Source organism: Uloborus diversus, chromosome 4 (assembly GCF_026930045.1).
Source record: "Uloborus diversus isolate 005 chromosome 4, Udiv.v.3.1, whole genome shotgun sequence".
NCBI classification, from domain to species: Eukaryota; Metazoa; Arthropoda; class Arachnida; order Araneae; family Uloboridae; genus Uloborus; species Uloborus diversus.
Window position 1 is genome coordinate 18,560,569 of NC_072734.1, and position 18,693 is coordinate 18,579,261.

The window sequence follows — 18,693 nt, forward strand, 5'->3', positions numbered from 1 at the left end:
AACATATTCTTTATCTTTATTACTAATAATAAAGCTGAAAATCTCTCTGTCTGTCCGGATCTCTGTCTGTCACGCATAGCGCCTAGACCGCCTAGACTAGGCGCCACTCTCTGTGACATGCATAGCGCCTAGACCGTTCGGCCGATTTTCATGAAATTTGGTACAAAGTTAGTTTGTAGCATAGAGGTGTGCATCTCGAAGTGATTTTTCGAAATTCGATGTGGTTATTTTTCTATTCCAATTTTAAGAACAAAAATATCATAAGATGAACGAGTAAATTACGAAATTATCATAACGTGGAACCGTAACAGGGGCACAAGCCAATTGGCGAGAGACGAAATTAGCATAACGTGGAACCGTAACATGGGTACAAGATAATTGACAAGAAAATTCACTATACATTATTTGTAAATATACAGGCGAACCAAAAGACCTTTTAATTTTCCTATTACGGGCAAAGCCGTGTAAGTACCACTAGTTTAAAATGAAACTACTTTTGAAGAACAAAGATGTTTTCCACGCTCCCTTTCTATAACAGTTAGGTCTACTGCGATGTGCGTGTCACTTCTTAGTAATTACTTAACTTCAAAGCAACAATGTGGACTCAGACACCGACAACAATCGGCACCTTTTGAACGATTTTTTTTTTTTCATTTGCCAAACAGAATTCCATTGCCTCACGATTGTTTTAGTGAAATGTAAGTCATTCTGTCCGGCAGTTTGAAATTTACAGCATTTTGAAATCGTTATTTTATTTACAGTCACCCAGTATATGCATATAATATCGATAGAGTATGGTGCCATGAGAAAATTCCATTTCTACAAAAGGTGCCGCGAAGTTTGGGAACCCCTGTTTTAATCAGCTCTTCGATAGATTTTTATGGCTGTAATTATGACTATCATGATTCTATTATAACCATCTTGTTACAGTGCTCTGACTCATCGAATATTCACTTTTAACCACGTTGCCAATACTGCGTTATATTTTAATTCAAACTCATAAAGTCTAAGTCCTCTAATTACTTCAGTTTAAATTTACCTATTTATCTTTAACATGTCCGCTTCTCATATCTCGTGTCAGAACTTAATGATATTGTGCATTAAACACAATTTCAACCTTAATAGTAATTACCGGCTTTTTATTGGTTATCTTCCACAATTCACATTTTGAAGAATAAGGAGTGTAAAATAACTGGTGCTTGAAGAATCGTTTAATTTCCACCTTAGGGACAACAGAAAAAAATAGTTTACTTCGTAGCCATGTTTGATGCTCATGCTTTTTATTTTACGTTTTTATGTAAATTTTAATGTTTTTAATGACTTGATATATTTATATTTGGCGGATTCTTTTTTTTTAGTTTACTTGAGCTTTAATGTTGTTTAATGCAGTTGGTAGATTTTTTTTTAAACCTTTTAATGAACTTTTAATGTTTTTTAATGACATGTTTTCCATATGCTTCATTTGGCAGATTATTTTACCTTTCAGTAGAATTTTTTTAATCTTACTTAATGGCTTGTTTTAGTTATAAGTCTACTAAAATGACAAAATATGGAATGATGAAATCAGAAGCCTCCGTGTAATTTTTACCAAAAATGGCAGCTAGTAAAACCGGTTTAGAATGTCATTAGTAGAAAATCTTTAGTTTCAACAGCGATTATATACATAACTAAATCGCCAATGTACCGTTGTTCTACTCTCTAGCCGTATGCTTTTTTCTTGTAAAACTCTATTCACCATTATTGCACCGCATCCTTGTAATGGGGTTGTTTCCTTAAGTCAAAAGTACTACTTTTAGTCACAGAAATTGATAGAGTAAGCAAAAAAAAAAAAAAAAAAACTTGGATTCAGAAAATACTTTTATTTTCCCAACAGTTATTTTTTAAATTATTTTTAAAATGCCCGATTTTTCAAACAAGGCGTGGTCCTTATGACGTCACAAATGATGTACTTGAGCTCATTTTTCACTGCGTTTCCATGTTATGATAATCAAGCAGCGAATTAAAAATTGTCTCTACTCTTGCTATCAACCATATCGTTGCCAGTACACGTGAGTAAAGATGCGAATTAAATATTGTGCTCTTCTGAATGGCAACAGTGAATGGCATTTCATCATTTGTGATGTCATCGGTAGAAGCGTTAAACAATGAAAGCGCACCGATTAAAGTAATTTTTTTAAAATATAAAACTTAGTCAAATTATTTAAAAAATGGTCAGATACTATGTTTTCAAAGTTATGTTATACTATGTTTCTATGCTCTTTCAGAAAAAAATACTTTGAAAATTTTGGAAACGACCCCATTCAAACGAAGCAGCGTGATATAAAGCTCTTACCTTTCTTGTAAAGCCATGGACCAGATTCAAGTCTCGACGATATCTCCAGCCAGAAGGAAAGCAATTGAAAAAGATTTTGTCCACCCACAACCATGGCTTAGTGACCCGGTACATGAAGATTTCACTAATCCTTTGAAAGTAAAAGTAATAAAATCGTTATAATTTGTAGTATCAAGAAGCTGCTCCATTTTTCATTCCTTGATGCTCTTTTCACACTAAATTAAAATAGTCAGAGTTTTTAGTTCATTTGATGTTTTTTTTCCCCGTTTTAAATGGAAAAGATGCTTATCACGCTAGACCAGTTAGTCATGATAAATTTCGAATTTTGTTCTGTTTAGAAACAGTGCGTGAACTCGTACTCAAATCCAACTGAATTACTCTTTAGAAAACTAGTTAAATCTATGAATCAAACTATGAAAATTAGCACCCTTAGGTTGGTATCATTTTTAATACTCAATTATACAATACTTACTGTTTAAAAAATATATATATTGTTACAAATTTTGTAAGTGGTAATTGTTTTTATGATTAATTTGTTGTAATTTGGCTAATTTTAGCGTTTGTTCCATTAATTTTCATCTAAAATTATCGTAGTAACTTAACCTGTAAATTGTTTCTTGTGATGAATATACAACCCACAGCATTCGTATGATGTACATGGTCCCCGGATAATATTTGTGAATGGAATAAAAAGAAAATATGAGAAATTGGTAGATCGTTGTAGAATTTTCTGGGTGTTTCTTCGTTGGGTATATAACGCTAGCTAACTATTTAGTCTCGTTTTCCACTGCTGTCTGTGAATGTATTAGAGACTGCGCTGTGATTTTCGAATTTGTTCTTTTCACGTATTTTGGATTTAAATGCGTGGTGTACTGAGTAATGTACAGTGTTTAACGATATTCGATTAATTGCTGGATGTTTGCAATAGTTACCTGCTGTATTGTTAATATTTGTAAATAACCTCATTATGTTTTTGTCAAGATTGGAATCGTCATTTCGAAGAAATTTTGAAGTTGCACCGCACTTGTATCAATATATATATAAGTAGAAAAGGATGTCAAAAAACTTCTTAGGCAAGAGAGTATTTCAAAACAAATTATTTTCCTCATTCAACGTGTATTAAAAAGCAAACATTGCGCCACGAACGAGTGGATATGGAGGAAATAGGAAACATAAAAAAGTATCCAGTTGTGTCTCGAACACTTTTTCTAATGTTAAACGAAAAGAAGCAGAGTTCAAAAATGCCGGGTTATCGGCAATCAATTAAACAACAGAGGGTTTTCGCGTGGGATTTTTCCACCCTATCAGGATATAGCAGAGTTTTTCAGGACTTGGCCGGTTTATCGAGCGCCGAGTTTTTGTGTGACTCGACTGTTAATAACATTCTTAATAAATGACAGTGAATCTTTATTGCTGAAACAGAAAAAATGCCCTGAGCTAATGTCGATAGAAACTTGAATGCAACTAGTAATCACTCCTTTGAGTATTCGTTAGAAAGTTTTTAATAATAAAGTTTTCTACCCTTTATTATTCACCTTTTTTCGGTTTTAAATTTTTTAAATAGTCACTAGATTTGTTTTCTGACCCACATTGTATGGTGAAAGTTTCGTTGTTTGGCTATCACCCTTTAAAACTGGTCTTCATTAGTTATTATTTCTATGTATCTATAGTGATTTTCAGGATAAAAAAACTGGAAAAGACTCTTACTCTTTAATCGCATTGACATACTCTTCTGAGCCACCAGACTGTGCATTTAAACGAACTCCCATGGCAGTCTCTGAAATGAAAAGAAAATAATATTACAGAGATTGTTTCCGAACATAAAATAATTTCTTAAAATTTGACGTAAAGAAACTACCTAGGACCAGCATAAATTCTTAATCATTACACTAGTAGTTTTGTAAACAGCTGAGTTTCAAGTCCAACATCTCATTTGCGTTCCTTTCCCAGCTTTCTGAAGAAATTTTTTTTTCTTTTTCGGGAAAAACGCATAATGGATGAACTACAACACTTATAGTTCGGATAATATTATTAGTACTGCGTAAAAATATCTTTACTGAAAATAAGTTTCATTAAGATACCTCAAAAAAGGAAGTTATTTTTGACTGCTTACATTTTTTATCGCATCTTTAAATGCCATTAAGTTTGTATGTCGTAGGTCCAATTTCTTTTCTCCTGATTTCAGTTCCCTTGGTTTTAACTATTTTTTGCCAAAATTGTAAGTTTCTCTAAGATTAGCGAGCAATAAAATTGATCGTCAGTCACGGCAAAAAGTTGCCCAATCGACTACTTCTCACATAATATTGCAACATCCCCCTCAGACAAGCTGGTAAGCAAAGCAATGTATTAAAGGGGGGGGGGGAGCTTTTTTTTTCTTATTTTGGTTGCATTTTTAAGCATAAAATTTAAACGAAACTCTCGCAAAAACTTCGGCTTAAAAGGAGAACATTTGAGGTATAGACACAACATGGTATTGAAAACATTAAATTATTTTGGGATCGAATGAAAACTTCAAGCTAAAGGAATGTTTGAGTTATCAGGAGTAGACTGTATGTTTATTGGCATTAAATTTCTGTTCAAATCAGGAGAAAAATACTTTAAAAAAACATAGTTTAATTTAGGCATGGTTTTTTAGTTAAAAACCATTGGCAACATCGGGCTTTAACAGAAAAAACAGATCATTTACCATCAAATATCCCAAACATTGATAAATGTTGTAAAAATACTTTAACTATTTAAGTAGTAGTAAAACTTAATTCTTCATAGCATTAACAGAAGTAGGCATGTTCAAGCGAACTAAAACTAAAAAGTTCTGCATTCGCAAATACCGGGAAATAAAATCTATTTTTGTTTTCCTTCAGATTGGTGCATTTATAAGCTTAAAATTGATTTAATCGCATCTTCAGTGAGTTTTTCGTCCAAGTAACAAAGTACAGAAAAAAGCAGATTCACCGATCATTACGATAAAAAACATGTTTTATAACAAAACGGCATCGAATTGTTTACAAGACATTCAAAATATAAACCCAAAAATCATTTCTTAGTAAAGATGGGTTTATATTTTCTCTACTACCTACGATCTACGATCAAACGATCTACTGATACAAACACTCGTGAGGTCTGAATGAAACATGAATACCCTAACGCTTTTCTTTCTTTTTTTTAGAGCTACCTGAGTTCTTGCTACTACAATTTAAAATTATCTGTGTAAATACTATTTTTTAAGGATACAAATTCGTTCCGAATAATCCGGAGATGTGGATAGTCGGGAACCGGAAAAATGAGGTTTTACTGCAGGAAAACTAAAGTAACATGCTTCATATGTAAATGAACGATGACGTACTCTCAAGAAGTGTTTTCCGAACTCCCGCTCCTTTTATCTAGTGAGGATTCCGTAACTGCATTTTATCTGCCGGTAGCCTGCATTTTTTATCTTTCAATGATTTGTTTCGAAACAAGTAAGTAATAAACATGTTTTCATTTTAAATTCAAAACAAACACTGCTGGATTAGGAGTAAGCAGCGACAATGAATGATTGCACGAAAATTCAAAAAATATCGAGAGTAATTCATTAATGCGCACTGACATTCTGTCACTTGCTGTTATGAATAGATAACACCCGGTCCAGTAACAAAGATTACATTTGATGCAAAAAAATAAAAGATATATTTTGCTAAAGAAAAGATTTAAGCTAAATCTTTTTACTTCCTTTTACAAAAAAGGAAGTATTGTATTCGCAAAAAAATTTTCACTCAAAAATCTGCCTTAATTTTCATTTTGCTCACCCCCGAATAGAATGTTGAGTTTATTTTTCAATTCGACCACACGTGGATATATGCCTAGGAACGTACAGAAAACCTGAAATATCCCCGATTTGACGATCCCCGAGTTAATTACGACGAGTTTTCTCGTGACGTCTGTATGTACATATGTATGTGTGTATGTGTGTATGTATGTCGCATAACTCACAAGAACGGAATGTCCTAGAAAGTTGAAATTTGGTACTTAGACTCCTAGTGGGTTCTAGTTGTACACCTCTCTTTTCGGTTGCATTCGGATGCTCCAAAGGGGGTCTTATTTCCCTTTTTGGGGGGAAATCATTGTTATTTTCGATGTAAACTCAAGTCGTGTTATAATTTGGCGGACACTTGGCGATATATCGCTAGTCTTTTGGTCGCCAAGTTTTGTCCCCAACTTGGCGACAAATTTGGCGATTTTTTTTTAAATTTATTTTATTTTTTAATTTGGTTTCAATTTGGCCACTGTTGGTGATATTTAGAGAGTAAACTATTGAATCACATTAAAGCTGCCAATAAAGAGAAAATGACATTAAATTGGAGTAAAAGGAAGTCATGTGATGCACACATTAGCTCGTTTATGAAAAAAATATGATGTTATTCAAATTCTTAAAAAGTATTTCAAACGATAGGGAATATTGTTCGATCCTGATCTTGAGAAAGTTTATTTCATCTTAGAGATGTCAGAGTGGATGAATCGTTATTGCTTAGATAGTAATCAAACCTATCCCTAGTATAGTTTTTTCTAATTAAAAAAACAGGGGGATTGACAAATACCGGGCAATAAGTCTTCGCAGGTCTAAATTTTCAGCAAATGGTACCTGAAAAATTGAGAGCAAAAGAATATTATGCTACATGCAATATACCTACTAGTGATGTTCCGGATATCCGTATCCGTATCCGTTACTTTTTGACGGATCTTAAACGGATCATTTCTATCCTAGAAATTTTTAAATATTTGAATAAAAGACTCGTAAATTCCGTTTAAATTAGGTTTTATTCCCTATTTAAATTATAAGGTAGCATTTCAGAAGCCAATTTGTATTCCCCCCCCCCCCGTTGCAAAAAGGAAAGGGAAATAAGTTTTTAAAGTGTGTATCAGTGTGTCTTTTTGTGGCATCGTAGCTCCCAAACAGATGAACCGATTTTGATAGTTCATTTTTCGTTCAAAAGGTGACTTGATCGAAAGTGTTCTTAGCTTGGCCGCCTCGTTTTTGCAGAAATTTAATTACCGGAGATATTAATTAAAAACTGATTTAACGTTTTTCACAATTATGGTAGTAAAAATTTACCCGTACGTTAAAAATGTTGGCCCTAATTGAAAGAACGAAGTTTTCTGCGTTTGATATTTATTTGAAACTTCTAACATATATACAGTAGGAGCTATAATCTTGTTAAGTAAAGTTTAAATGCAATTCTTATCCTTTATACGCGCAATTGGTAGCGATTTCATAGTCAGAAGATAATGAGAAAAAGCTCAATGATTTAATATTTTTACCTGCTCTCAGTTCATATTTGTTAACAAATGTGTGTTCTGACCCGCGAAGATCATCTTAATATGAGGTCGGCTCTCTGGGACATGTTTTGTTTTGTTTTTTAATTTAATATTAGTTTTTGTTACTGATTTGGGGTTTCTGTTATTCCTCATTTTTGTTTTTCTCGGCATCCTTCAAAAAAAAGTGAGACTAAATTCTCTATTTACTGTTTGTAAAAGTGTTTCCGGCTCTGTATTTCGTCGGTCGGAGAAGTTCGGTGGAATGGGTCAGCGCTGCATTTATGCTGAAATAAAATGTGAAAAACTATTTCTAGCGTGTCCAGTAGCAGCTTTACACTCTTGCTCCTGTATCCTACATCTACCGAGTAAGATAGAAATAATTTTTCACATTCCATCTAAGCATTAATGCAGCCCTGACCCATTCCTCCCAACATTCCCTCAATTTTAACGGAGATTTCTTTAAGAGTAAATCATAGTCTTAGTTATATTTTTGCCGCAGTTGACATTTTTTGAAGAAACTGCCATTATTCTGACGGGAATACCTTCCGTAACAAATTTTACACTTGAATAGTTGAATTGGGGGAAAAAAAAATTTGAGATCCGTATCCGTATCCGCGGATCTTGACACTAATGATCCGGGTCCGTATCCGCGGATCTACTTTTTTAACAATCCGGCACATCACTAATACCTACAACCCAGTCATCACGTCCAGAGACTGCAGTTTCGTTCTTGTTATGGACTGATTAGTCTGGAATAGTGAACAAACGAGCTGGAGGCAGATGTCATCTCATTGAAGCTGAGTACCTATTTTGTTGTTCTCGCATGTTACTGTTTGACCGCTGATTGTATGTAATTTGGCAAACCGCTAAGTAAAGACTTTTTGCCGTGAGAATATAAATCGAATATACTTTAGATTAAAAAAATGTTGCTGAGAGCAAATTTTCATTTTTACAAAACTAAGACTAAATAATAGAGAGGCAAAAGTGCATATCTGTAACAAACCAACTAACACCCCTATAAACTAATAGATGCGTCCATTTCCACCTATAAACCGGATATTAGCCTTTCCATGTAATCGATGGTTCAGACAATACTTAATATAAACTCTTTTTCACCACACATATGAATCAATTTTATAACACTCAAAAGAAGGTTCCAATCTTGATGTCTGAATCTTGTCCTTGAAAAATCAAGGGTTTTTTAAAGGAATATTTAACATATGTATTGCCAAAATAGACACTTCTGTAATATATTTATTGCTCTAGTTTGGAATTTTAAAACTTGTCGGGTAGAAGGCTCGAACATCTTCTCAAACCCATGTACAAAAAGTTAACTAGTATCTAACTTTTGCCCCCAGCTAATAGATTTTCAGAGAATTTGGCAAGCCCTACTTTACATATTTGAATCATTAAAACGTCAAATTGAAAAAGGTACGATACATCTTATATACTTTACGTACTGTATTATCTCATTTTATAAACAATATGAGACGATATTACTCCTTACCAGAAAACCACACGATAATATATTAATGAAAAAAAATAAAAAAAGTAGCAAGCGAAAGAGCATTGCAAAACATGTTTCTAAACGAATAAATTATTTGTCCTCGTGTCCCCATTATCAAAATAGGAGGTCTCTAAGTCTGACGAAATTTTAAGAAAAGTCGCCAAATTAAGTTCCAGTGAGTAATGGAAGAAATCTTTCACATGACTTGTAGATGAATACAGTCGGTGAAATTGCATGATCGATTTCTCGCCAAAGCTTTAAATTTAGCACTTTTCAAAAAAAATTGGCAAATTTTAAGACCTTATATCTATAACAGGCGAACGAGAGTAAATAATTTTTGCTTCAAAAATGTGTCTCAAGATTAGGGATGTAAAATTTCCGAAAATTTTGAAAAAATCCGAAGTGGTGGGGGGAAAAAACTTTTTTACCGGCTATTTTCGAGAAAGAATGGAAAAACTGATTTTTTTATGAATAAAAATAGGGTTTCTTAATAGCTGTGTTTTTTAGGACTTATAAAGTATTAAGCATTAAAAAATATATGCAATCCACACATCTTTTTCTGCTTGACTACTACAGAAATACACATAAAGAAGGGTTTAATAAGAAAAAAAAAAACTTTTTGTTTTATAACTGAGAGCTTTCTTGGTGGTAAAACACCAGAAAAAGAGGAAGTAGTCGTCGTTCAACCAATAATATTGGGAAGGTGCATCTAATCATAACAATTACATTTACTATTTTAGATTGTCTTTGAAACTTGAAACAATAATAGTAATTTTTGACTTTTAAACATGATTACTGTCTGAAAATGAAAGCTATTAAGTTTTGATTTTTTCCAATCCAGGTCTAAATAAAAACTAAATGGGTTTTTATTTTTCATTCCAACAGAAACCCCAAACGAAAACTGCGTAAGGGTTTCTAAAGCTGAATAAAAACTTAAACTGGACACTGGAGTTCCAGTTTGTTCATACGGCCGTGCTAAGCATAGTAGTAAAAGTAGTCATAACCCCCACAACAATAGGATTTGGTTTGTAGACCCTCCAAGCACATTAGAAAATGTTGAACATCGCCAAAATCCAAAGTCAGGCTTTGTCTGTCATGGAATCAGCACAAGCAACAAACAAAACTCTGGTTTTTTGTGGATGAGGGTTATAAATGAATCAAAAAGTCTACCAGATGGACATTTTAGAAGCTGTTGTACTTTTGTGGACCTAAGAGCACTTCAGCACAGCAATGTAGACAAGACATTTCAATTTGACTCCACACCAGTTCATACGGCTAGCAAAAAGACAAGAGTGGTGTAAGGCGCAGTTTTTGACATGATATTAACTTTAGAGTGGACGCTCTGCTCGCTAGACATCAATCCCATTTATTACACTGTATGGCCTTTTCTAGAGTCAAAGATCAACCCTAAACTACACATAAGTTTGGACTATAAACCAATTGCTTTATAGGGAATAGGATTGCTTAATGGACTTGCTGCCCTTGAATGAAAATTTCAATGAGCAGTTTCACCTCTGTATTACTTCAAAAAGCGGCCAGTTTTAAACCAATTAATTTATTGGTTACAAAGGTCTTCCCATATTATTATTTTTTGTATTTTGTTAATTTATTTATTTTTAATAAAGTTACATGGAAACTTGCTTTCCCGGATATTTTTTTACCGCACCCTGTATACATTTGGTTCGCAGTCAGCAGATGATTAAAGTTATGCTTGTTTGTTTTATGAAGAAGGAAAATACATTCTTCACGAAGCATATTGGTTCAATTTTTTTTTTTTTTTTTTGCAAAAAGTATTGAATATTTTTTTATCTATATGCAAATTATATTATCATATAACAACTTGCAAAACAAAGTTAGACAGTATTTTAACATACAAGGAGTGGGTGGGGAAGGAAATCGCGTCAGAATTTAAGTATATGAGAAATTTCTATCACTTTTTGCTGAAAACTTCAATTAAAACTTCCTGAGAAGTTGAAAAAAATTATTTTTAAAATTTTTCGGGAGTGGAAATAAACCCCCTTCGAAAAAAAACGGTTTTTGTTCCGTTCTTTCCGAAAATTTCCGGGGTTTTTTTTGACTGTTTTCATCTCTATTCAAGATGCTCTTTCGATCGCTATATGTTTAAATTTTTTTCGTTATCACATTAATCGTGTAGTTCCTTGGTTAGTAATGTCTTCTGATTGAAAGATATATTTCTGTATAGAACTGTTATCAAAATATAATATCGGAAAAAATATATTTTCTTCACAAAAAACTTAAAAGTTGATCGTCGAATAGTATCTGACTTAAAAACAATGACAAAAAAAAAATTTTTTTTTAACCGGTGCCAGCGCAAGAAAAACAGCTTGAAAAAAAAATGGCGATATTTTAAGTTCATTTTTTACGACTATTTTACAATTTGGCGTGCAATTCTATTTCAAATTAATATTACATTTCAGGTTTAAAAACTGTAGCGTCTTGCATAGCCCACAGCATTTTCTTCCAATGTCATAAAACTTTTTTAAAAAAGTCTGTATTTACCGCAAATAACATCCAGTGTGCACGCTGTGATGTGAGGAACGATGTCTATCCACGACTTCCCGACGAAACCTTCCATCTTGTTCACCAATACTGCAGATTGCTCGTTGAAGACAGACACGAAGTCTTCCAGAATACGAAAGTGGAATGTAGGGGTGAGCAGTTTTCTGTGTGTTTTCCATCTCTGGCCTGTACTGTTGCAAAAGAGTGGAAGCAGTGTTATGTATATGGTCAGCAACAATTCCAACAAACTATAGGGGATAGCAGCCACCGTCAAATGGCGGATGAAAAAGGTAAAACAAACGCACGCCGCGCCGAAGCTTAGAAAATGCTAATAAGCCTAATAATTTTTGTTTGTATGCATGACTTTTTTGTTTCATTCTTTTTAAATTAATTTTGAAAGTCTTGTGGATATTCTGGTCCACGTAGAAAGAAATGAGAATGCGAGAAGCATCACTAAATGTTAGAAATTAAAGACAAATTTCGTAGTTCGTAGTTGTAATCAGCCATTTCCCCGATGTTGAATTCGATATTTATCAATTCTTGATGGAACTACATTTTCATTGTGGCCATAAGAACACAATAAATATTTCATGTAACAAAACCTTTGTTTACCAGTGTTTTCAAAAGAGGAAGATGATACTTCTCTGTCTTATTTGGCTAGCGCTAATTGTTCTACATTTGTAGCTGAGTTATTTCTCAAGTTGCCGAATCGGTTAATTTTAATTTTTTCTGTTTCGTATGTTTCTAATTTCTGAATTATTATTTAATTCTGTCATGCATCATTAATAAAATTCTCACGGGTACATGGTGGTAGTCTTCTTTTTAATTTATCTTCCATTATTTCTTTAAACTTATCGAATTCTGTAATCTTTCTACCATTTTAATCCGCACATATTAAAAAATAAAAATGTTTACAACTGACATGCGAAATCTCGCCAAGGGTTCTTTGCTCACACAATACTAAAACTATAACCCTTAACTACAATCGCATTATTTTGGCGATGAATATTCTCAGCGTTAAACATTTTTCATTTCGTTCTACGATAAATATATTTAAGAAAATATTTTGCATACTGTCCATTCCAACTAAATGCTGCAGTATAATAAGGTTAGTTAAATTAATTATTTTTAAACAAAGCGGAGATGAAAGCCCTAATTCTTCTGCTAATGTTACCAAATCCTTCTTTCGAGCTTAAGATTTTTAAAATAAAATCCATACTCTTACAAATTACACCACAAAAAAAATTACCTTGGTATAACGTTATCCCTCTTTCAAAAAAAAAAAAAAAAAATGCATCGAACAGACGAGCATATTTGTTGATAATTTCATGCAAATGCGAAGTTTGTTAATCCAGAGTTTTCTTATGTTTACACTTTCGCCATTTAAGACAATCAATTCACTTTTTAGAGGGAAATAATGAAAACTAACATTATTTTGAGAAGCTCGAGAATACCATTAAGAGACGAAACAACTTCTGTTGCTGAAAGCAATCCAAGACACATCGAATGCTTTAATAAATGCGCATAACAAACTGCCTCTGTTTACCAACAGGACACACGTGGAACGCAATGTTTTACCATTTTCTTTAATTTTATAAATCATCGCAAGGTAGCGTATTCCGAGCGCTGGAGTTGCGAATTAATTTTTTAACATGTCCGATTTTTCAAACAAGGAGTGGTCTTTATGATGTCAACAAATGATGCATTTTGGGGCATCTTTCTGTCGCATTTTCCATGTTATGATAGTCAAGCAGCGAATTTAAATATTGCGCTCTACGCTTGCTACTAACCATAGCGTTGTCAATACACTTGAGTAAAGATGCGAATTAAATATTTTGGTCTGTGAATGCAACACTGAATGGAATTTTATCATTTGTGATGTCATCGGGCTGAAACATAAACAATGAAAGCGCACCGATTTAAGTAATTTTTTAAAACTATTAAACTTAAACAAATTATTTAAAAAAGGGTCAGATTCCATGTTTTAAAAGCATGCTCTTTCAGAAAAAAAAATACTTTTAAAATTTTGGAAACAACCCCATTGAGGCATCCTCTTGCTCGAAAATGATCGAGTACTCTCGGAAATTTGTATCTATTCTTTCCCAAAGCAGCGTCATAGTGCGGTTAGATATAACTGAAAATCTTTCGCATTGTAGCCTGAAGACTTTTTTCAATATTCGAAATGTATTTGTTTCAATTTCAAGTTAATTTTCAACAAACCTTGTTAGCAGACCAGTTCCAAGCCACGGATGCAGAAAGCCATATTCATTTGATTTATCAATTGTATTGGAGTTGTTCAAGAGAATCTGCAAAGCATCAAATTTTTAAAAGGTAACAAACAAAATGGAAATAGCAATTAAAATAGTCATCTTTTGCAATGATTGCTATGGTTGTGAAATTATATTCTGAAATATTTTCCGAACTTATGAAACTATTTCCTGAACTAATGAACTGTTTCCGAACTATTCTAAACTACCAGCTAGCCCAGTCATCTCATCCAGAGACAGCAGTTTCGTTCTTATAGGAACTCATCAGTCGGGGACCGCAGCAATGGTGCGGTTTCAACTCAAAGATTGATGGCAAAGTATGGTATTTTGTAGTAAGTTATGCGGTCACTCATCTGGTGTGCTAATTCTACATTAGCTACCAGTTTGTTTGATTCTCTTGGCTCCCTTAAGAGATTTTTCGCCTCCAGCTCATGTGATTCCTATTCCGGGCTGAGGAGTGCTAAAAAAGCACGAAACTGCAGTCCTCGGATGGAATAACTGAGCTGGTGGTGTATTTTAAGTATTTCTGCCTTAGCCCTAGCTTAGGGCGGTAATTTACAAAATACACCATAATTTGGTGTAAAGTCCTACTTCCACAGTACACACATACCATGAGAACCCATTTACAGGGTAGGCAGTCATTAACAGCGTATTCACACAAAGAAAGGACAAGGATAAGACAGAAAAATTACTCCTATGCCAGTGCCGGGATTCGAACCCAGAATCTCCACATCACCAGTCAGACTTCTCTAACCGCTAGACAAAGCAGTCAATACTATCCCCCCCCCCCAGTCCTTTTTTTAATGTATCGCAAACTACAGATTGTTGTTTATTTCAGCCTTTGCTTGAAATTTTAATCGCTGTTTATGAAATTCAGTCTGAATATCTACATCATAACATGTCTACAATTTCATTGGATGCTGCGACACCATCATTAGAATTTTATGATATAGAATGATTTTTCTGTTTTTGTACAGTCAAATTGAAAACTTATTTTCGTCGTTTTGGTTTTTAAACGTGAAAAATCTTCTATAGAGCTTTTATTTACACAAAAGATTAGTTAAACTCGTAATGGTTCATGTTTATGTGGATATTTTTTGGACGAAAAAAAGCACTACAAACTTGTTTTTACCTCAACTTTCTCCGGTTTGTAGAAAAAGACAATCGGTCTGAATGAAAGCCATAGCATAGCGATTCTTTCCCGGTCGAATAACTTGCAATAACCACACATAAACTGTAGAAGATCTAAAGGTAAAGAAATACTAGAAATTGTTAATGCACTCATATTTCAAATCGAAATAAATATCAGTCAAAGATAAAATCAACTAGTATGTTGTGGCCATCACGAAACTTTCTTCTATATTTTTCCTTTTTCTGATCCCTCCCCATGCTTGACGAGAAAGCAATATTCCCTACAAAAACAAAACTAGTATGTTGTGGCCATCACGAAACTTTCTTCTATATTTTTCTTTTTTTTTTCTAATCCCTCCCAATGCTTGATGAGGAAGCATTCCCAATAAAAACAAAATTACACATGCAAAAACTTGAACAATGTCTGAATTATTGCAAAAGCAAAGCAAAGAGCGAAAATTGAAAGTTATTTTAAAAGCCTTTCTTGAATTAATTACAAACATTTATTTGTTAACAAACACAGGATGGCAACAATTAAAAATTTTAAATCATTGAGATAATTTTTCCGATCATTTCCATACAATTAAAATCACGAGAAATACGCAGACGACAGTCTATTCGCAACTCCAACGAACTATAGGGGGCACTGAAGTCACTGTCTAATGGCGGAATTGAAAACTACAACAAACGCACATGGTAACGAAGAAAATGCTAAAAGTGTTGTGATTTTTGTTGTTATGTATGATTTTTTCGCTTTATTCTTTTAAAATTAATTTTCAAAGTCTTGTGGATATTCTGGCCCACGTAGAAAGAAATGAGAATTCAAGAAGCATTACTAAACGTCAAAGATTCATGCAAACTACGTAGTTCGTAGTTCTAAGCAGCTATTTCCACGATGTTGAATTCGATATTTATCAATTCTTGATAAAACTAAATAATAATTGTGGCCTGACAAGAATAACAATTAATGCTAGAAAATTCAATGTGACATTACAAATTGTTATCGAAAGAAGATGATACTTTCTTGCCTTGCTTGGCTAGCGCTTATTTTTTTTTTTCCATTTGTAGTTGAGTTATTTCTCTCGAATTCCCGAATCGGTTCATTTAAAAATTTTCTGTTTCGATTTTTCTAATTTCTGAGTTACGATTTAATTGTGTCATGTTATGCAAATCATCAACAAAATTCTCACGGATATATGGTGGTAGTTTTCTTTTCAGTTGATTGACCATTATTTCCTTTCACTTATCGAATTCTGTAATCTTACTACCATTTTATTCCACTCATGATAAAAATTAAAAATGGTTTAACTAAAAACGCGAAATCTCGCCAAGGCTACTTTGCTCGCACAATACTAAAAATTAATAACCCTAAACAAATTTGGCGAAACCTTTCAGCTGAGAATAAAAGGAATAAAGTAAATTCTTTCTCGGTTATTCATTTTGTTCTACGATAATATATTCAAGAAAATATTTTGCATACTGTCCATTCCAACTAAATGCTGCTGTAAAATATGGTAAGTTTAATTAATTTAAGATTAAAAAAAACCCCATATTCTTACAAATTCATACAAAACAATAAAAAATTTTACCTGGTATAACGTTATCCAATTTTGTTAATCCAGAGTTTTCTTGTTTACGCTTCCACCATTTAATACTTTTGAGAAGCTTAGAAGCTTTCGAAATTATTTTGAGAAGCTCGAGAATACTACTAAGGGACGAATTAATTTCTGTTGTTGAAGGCGTTCTTAGACATGTTGAATGCGTTACTCAGAACAAACTGACCGCGTTTACGTCAACAGACACACGTGATGCGCAACGTGGCAATGTTTTAGGTGCAGACGCAGTTTTATAAATCACCGCAAGGTAGCGTATTCGAGCGCTGGAGTTCCGAATTACGATTTATCTTTCTTATTGTTGCAATTATAAAGCTATTTTTGTTCACAAAAAAAAAAAAAAAAAAAAATCAACACCTCTTGGAGCGATTGGCGTCAAAATTGAACCAAAGCCGGTTTACATATGGATTCACATATATTCCAAATTTCAACCAGAACGCAGCATTACTTTTTGAGATAGGGCACTCACAATGGAAAAAAAGAACGGGCGATTGCGCTACCCCCTTTTTAGCAGTTGACACCAAAATAAAATCAGCTCTTATACCCACTAAGGGCTACTTGCCGATAAATTTTTCTTTCATTCCGTTCATTATTTCTTGAGATACAGCAGTCACAATTGACGACAAAAAAAACGTTCTATAGCTCAACCCCCGTTTGAGTTATTGACACCAAAATTGAATCAGCACCTGTTCCTGTTAATGGCAACATATGGACCAAATTTTGTTTGATTCCGCCAGTTACTTCCTGAGGAATAGCAAGCACGCGTAACTCAAAAAACGTCCCATTGCTCCACCCCCCTTGGAGGAATTCGCGCCAAAAACCAATGGGCACAAGTTCACATACGGGCACATATGTGTACCAAATTTCGTTCGATTTCATGCGGTAGTTTTTGCTGTAGAGCGGCCACAAAAAACTGGTCGCACACAGACGTGACACACATACATACACACACACATACATACATACACACACACATACATACATACACACACACACACACACAGACAGACAGACATTTTCCAAAAATAGTCGAAATGAACTCAGCACACCTCAAAACGTTCGAATCCGTCAAAATTCGAAATTCGAAAATTTGCACGAATCCAATACTTTCTTCTATATATTAGATATAGAAGAAAGTAATTACACATGCAAAAACTTGACGAGCATCCCAATGTCTGAATTATTGCAAAAGCATAGCAAAGAGCGAAAATTGAAAGTTATTTTAAAAGCCTTGCTTGAATTAATTACACATATTTTATTTGTTAACAAACATAAGATGGCAACAGTTCAAAATTTTAAATCTTTATCTTCTTTATCTTCTTCCTTATCCTTACTAATAATAAAGCAGTAAGTCTCTCTGTCCGGAGGATGTCCGGAGGATGTCTAAAGGATGTCTGTAGGATGTCCGTAGGATGTCTGTGACGCGCATAGCGCTTAAACCGTTCGGCCGATTTTCATGAAATTCGGCACAAAGTTAGTATGTAGCATGGGGGTGTGCACCTCGAAGCGATTTTTCGAAAATTCGATGTGATTCTTTTTTTTATTCCAATTTTCCTTACTAATAATAAAGCAGTAAGTCTCTCTGTCCGGAGGATGTCCGGAGGATGTCTGGAGGATGTCTGTAGGATGTCCGTAGGATGTCTGTGACGCGAATAGCGCTTAAACCGTTCGGCCAATTTTCATGAAATTCGGCACAAAGTTAGTATGTAGCATGGGGGTGTGCACCTCGAAGCGATTTTTCGAAAATTTGATGTGGTTCTTTTTTTATTCCAATTTTAAGAAAAAAAGTATCATAAATTACGAAATTATCGTAACGTGGAACCGTAACATGGGCACAAGCCAATTGGCGAGATACGAAATGATCATAACGTGGAACCGTAATGTCGGTACAAGCCAACTGGCGAGAAAATTCACTATGCATTATTTGTAAATATACAGGCGAACCAAAAGATCTTTTGATTTTTCTTTTGCGGGCGAAGCCGTGCGGGTATCACTAGTTATCTTTACTAATAATAAAGCAGTAAGTCTCTC

The 18,693-nt window shown here is 33.9% G+C and overlaps 1 protein-coding gene across 1 annotated transcript in view; it reads right to left on the reverse strand.

Moving 5' to 3' along the window:
* Positions 1–18,693, reverse strand: part of LOC129221503 (cytochrome P450 4V2-like) — a 38,676-nt gene that overhangs the window by 13,086 nt on the left and 6,897 nt on the right. The window contains exons 2-6 of the mRNA XM_054855994.1: positions 15,051–15,163; positions 13,872–13,957; positions 11,652–11,842; positions 4,040–4,109; positions 2,333–2,462 (exon numbers count right to left, since the gene is read on the reverse strand). Of these exons, the coding sequence (XP_054711969.1) occupies positions 2,333–2,462; positions 4,040–4,109; positions 11,652–11,842; positions 13,872–13,957; positions 15,051–15,163 (590 nt within the window). The remainder of the gene's footprint in view (positions 1–2,332; positions 2,463–4,039; positions 4,110–11,651; positions 11,843–13,871; positions 13,958–15,050; positions 15,164–18,693) is intronic.